General features: G+C 29.7%; 1 protein-coding gene across 1 annotated transcript; it reads right to left on the bottom strand.

The window, feature by feature from the left end:
- Positions 1-560: 560 nt before the first annotated feature.
- LOC129303664 (zinc transporter 8-like) lies at positions 561-3723 on the bottom strand. Its single transcript, XM_054943127.1, has 3 exons — positions 3046-3723; positions 2768-2917; positions 561-1176 (listed from the first exon to the last, which is right to left on the bottom strand). The coding sequence occupies exons 1-3, from the start codon at positions 3661-3663 to the stop codon at positions 871-873; spliced, it is 1074 nt and encodes a 357-aa protein (XP_054799102.1). The 5' UTR covers positions 3664-3723; the 3' UTR covers positions 561-870.
- Positions 3724-4291: the final 568 nt, after the last annotated feature.

Below are 4291 nucleotides of genomic sequence, written 5' to 3'. Positions count from 1 at the left end.
TACATATCAATAACAGATCACTTTAAAACAGCACAATTTTGTCTATCAGCTTTAACAAAGAAAACTGAATCATCATATTTGTGATTGATTGTCAATACCTATTTAGTCTCAACATATTTGTGATTCGTTATCACTTTAATTTGATCATCTTTTAATTCTATTTGAAAGTTGGACCAAACCATCAAATAATGATTTAGATTTTTTCTTGAACCAATAAAAATATTTTTATTTTTTGCATTAAGAATTATTGGATAAATGGTATATAATTTTTATCGGCAGTTTTAATTTAATAATTTTTATTCAGTTGTTTATAGAACCAACCAATAAATCCCATCCATATCCCTTGATTCGCCCCTTTTTTTATCAAAGTTTTCTAAAACAACCGCTATGCGTATATTGAGTGCCAATAAATATATTTCATTGATTGAAAATCGACTTGGATTACTATCACTTACAGTCATAGCCCATAACGTTTATAATTAATTCAATAATTGTTCCAGGGAAGAAAATTGTCATTTAACCAAGCACAACATATTGTATTATACTAATGATGATTGTCATTGATAAAACTGTGAGAGTCAAATTTATATTGAACTCAAACATAATATACATACACAAGATAATACAAACAGGCAAAGTTTGAATCATACAGAAATTAGAAGATTAATCTAAAGGATATTCCATATCTGATATGGGGTGGCTAGACCGATCCTTCTAAACTTCAAGGTCTCATGACCAAATGAAACTCGAGTAACCACTAGGAAGAGCTTATTTAACTGACTCACACACACAAGTACTACTTATAAAAAATTACAAAGAAAGCGTTGACTCTCACACAAGTTCGAAAAATATTACAAGTAACTATAAGTTTCAAGTCCATTTTGCTAAAAAAGACATTAAACCAGCACCTATAAGCATAGAAATAGCTGCTCCAATTTGAAGACGAGTATTGTTTTGCATTCTCTCAGTCATGAAATCAGCAGCTAAAAGATCAACGAGTGCCATATAGATTAAGAGTCCAGCAGATGCTGTACTTAAAATTCCTTCAATGATAAGAGCACTCTCACTATTTGCATCGTAAACATTTGTAATTCCAATACCAATAGCTATTCCCACCGGAGTTGTCAGAGCAAAAAACGCTGCCATGATTGCTACGGTTCTGTTCTTGTACTTTGCCTACAATATATAGTTTTGGAGAGGAAAAAAAAAGGCAATCAGAATATTAATCATCAAATTAAAACGTTATTGTAATAATTAAACGGTTTTGTTCTTCAATTTGACTTCTGTTAAATTGGCCTTGAAACTACAATTTACCCATTATGCATTAAATTCTAACGCAAGATGATCCCAAGAGCGTGTTATTAGCGGTTGTTCGGGTGGGTGTTAAAAATATTTTTTTCTTTTATTTTTGCATGGATAAGAGACAAATCACTTAGATAAAAAATATTGTTCAAGCAAGTTAAATGCAATAAATATATAAAAAAAGGCATGTTATTTTTCAAAGATACCTTCACTTATGGAGTTGAATCGTGGCTTTTAATAATTGGTCTCACTAAATGTTGTTATTTTTTATGAACGTAAAAGATAAAAGATACTAATATATATTCTAGACAGGACGTTGGAGTCTTTTATAATAAAGAATAAGAGATAAAAATTCTCAAAAAGATGGGAGGGAGTACTAACCTAATAAAATTTATTTATTTGAAAATTATATATTGATTGATTTAAAGGAAATTCAAATTTAAATTCAAATAATAATAAATATAGAGAGAAGAGATGTATTATGTTACTACTACTATTACTATTTGGCATTGATAATAATTAATATTAATTAAAATTAGAGTGATACAGATGCTAACAAGAATAGCACTGATTATATGAGAGAGCGTGCACTTATGCAGGCAAAAATAACTTTGGAAGAGTGACAATTAGGTCCCAAAGGAGTGAATTAATAATAGTTAAGTTCCCGCCAAGATTTTCTACAAAATAAATTGTAAATGTCAATTCAAACAGTTACAAATAAAAATTTTGGTTACAATCTAAGAGTTACATTTGATATTTAAATGCTTATTTGCAGTTAAAACTTCTAAGTCTATAGTAACGTGGATTGATATTTTCAATGTATTTTTCAAAAAAAATTTGCTGGGACTTAACTGTAATTAAGTCATTTTTTTCAGACCTAATTGTCATTCTGCCAAAATTGTTTGGCCAAAACATTCAAAACTCAAGTCCACGAAAGAGTTGTGGCAATTCCATGGTTCGGAATGGTTATAACTAAACAAAATTAAAAATCATAATATGATAATTTAAAAAATATATATAAAATACTTTCATCGATTAATCATATCATAATTAGAATATAAATTAAATAAAATATATTCAAATGTTGCTATAAACATCTCAAACTTAAGGAATTAATTGCATCAATTTTATTATTGAACCAAAAAAATTTGCAATCCAGAAATAGTCTACAAGTATATGTTATATCAAAATAATTATTAATATCAATGTCTTTCTGTATTTTCTACATTTTGTAGTTATTTTTGACCCATTCACATGTGTTGACCTTTGATTAGTTGTCCCGAAAATCAGACTTCAAATAAGCAAGTCAAAGGATAACATCATCAAATTTTAATTTACACAAATTAAATGTGAATTATTAAGAAAACTCAAAATAAAAGAAATTATATGTATGACATAGACAAGGTACTTAATTTGACTTATAATTGGCTGTTAGACTTCATTGTATGTTTGCGTTTATTCATACCTGAGAGATAACACCTCCAAGGCCCATGCCCTCAAAAAATTGATGAAAAGCCATAGCAGCAATCAGAGGCTTTATGGTTTTGGGACTCTCAGACGCTCCCATAGAAATTCCTATTATAACTGAATGCACTATTATCCCCAGCTCCAATACCTGCATCCATCCATTATATGGAATATATTCCATAAAAGCACAAGTACGTAATTATATTGACTAATGCTCAGAAATAACGATGATAACATTTAATACACACGCATAGGTAAGTATGTATGTATGAACACCTGTGATATGATTCTATGACGAAGGAGCTGATCAGATGAGTCAGAAGTATCAGTCAACCCATGAAGATGACCATGTGTTGCATTATGAGTATGAAGATGAATCTCTCCTTCGTGTTCTGAGTTTTTCTCTTCATCGTCTCTCGTACTGGGCTCAATCTGGACTTTCTTCATTTGAAGTTTCTTGAAATGCGCAGTGGCGAATGTTTCCAATATTAGGGTTCCCATAGCGGTACACATAGCCACAAAACCAGTGAAGGGAAAGTCAGACCAGGGATTTTCACTCAAGCAAGGGGATGTCAAGTTGTTGAATGCATCGTGAAGCACATGAACAAATCCGGTGGATAATACCACGCCGGCGGCGAAGGCCTTGATGAGGAAGAAGATGTCCCTCTCCGGTTTTAATGCCGGAACAAACTTTCCTAACGATGGAATCAAAACTCCGATTACACTGGTAATGATAATGGAAGCTATGGCTGCTATTTTGTATTTGAGAGCTTTGGCTTTGTTGCGATCTCCTTCTTCTTTGTCACATGTACACTCTGAAACAACTACAGATGGAAGTAAAGCTAGCAGGAGGAAGATGGAGAAGGTTAAGGTTAATTTGGTGCCTCTCGTCATGGTGTTTGAAAATAATTAAGGATGAAACTAGAATAGCGCGAGAATGGGTGTAAAGGGAGAATTTTGTGGCCTTTTATAGAAAGAGAAGAGAATGATTTGGCTTGGCGATATTTAGGAACTTTAGAGTGTTGTCTTTGATTGAGAAATGAATAATATAACTTTTAATCTTTAAAATTTGCATGAATTATTAATTTAACTCTTTGAGTTTAATTTAATTTTTATCAATTTAATTTTTTCAATTTATTTTAATTATTAATTTAGTCCTTATTATTTAAAAAGAAATAACATAATCAAAATTTATTAACATGAATAACAAAATATTGATAACAGTCATGTAAATTAATAAAAATAAATACAATTATTTATGTAGCAAAAACAAGTTCTAAAATTCAACAAAAAAAAATAAGAGAACAAATTATAGTGTAAGGAATTATATTGATAACAAGTAAACTAACTTAAAAAATTAATTTATTCTCGTTTAACTATATATATATTTTAAGTCATCAATATATATTTTACATATTCAAATATTTTGTTAGTCAATTTATATTTTAAAACTTAAAAGACTTATCTAATAATTTAAAAAAATGTAAGAGGGTAAATCAATAAAAATTAAATTTTAAAAATT

Source organism: Prosopis cineraria, unplaced genomic scaffold (genome assembly GCF_029017545.1).
Source record: "Prosopis cineraria cultivar Desert tree isolate PC_DT_omini unplaced genomic scaffold, ASM2901754v1 PC2, whole genome shotgun sequence".
NCBI lineage: Eukaryota > Viridiplantae > Streptophyta > Magnoliopsida > Fabales > Fabaceae > Prosopis > Prosopis cineraria.
The sequence above is the reverse complement of the archived record's forward strand: the minus strand, read 5'-3'. Positions and strand labels throughout refer to the sequence as shown.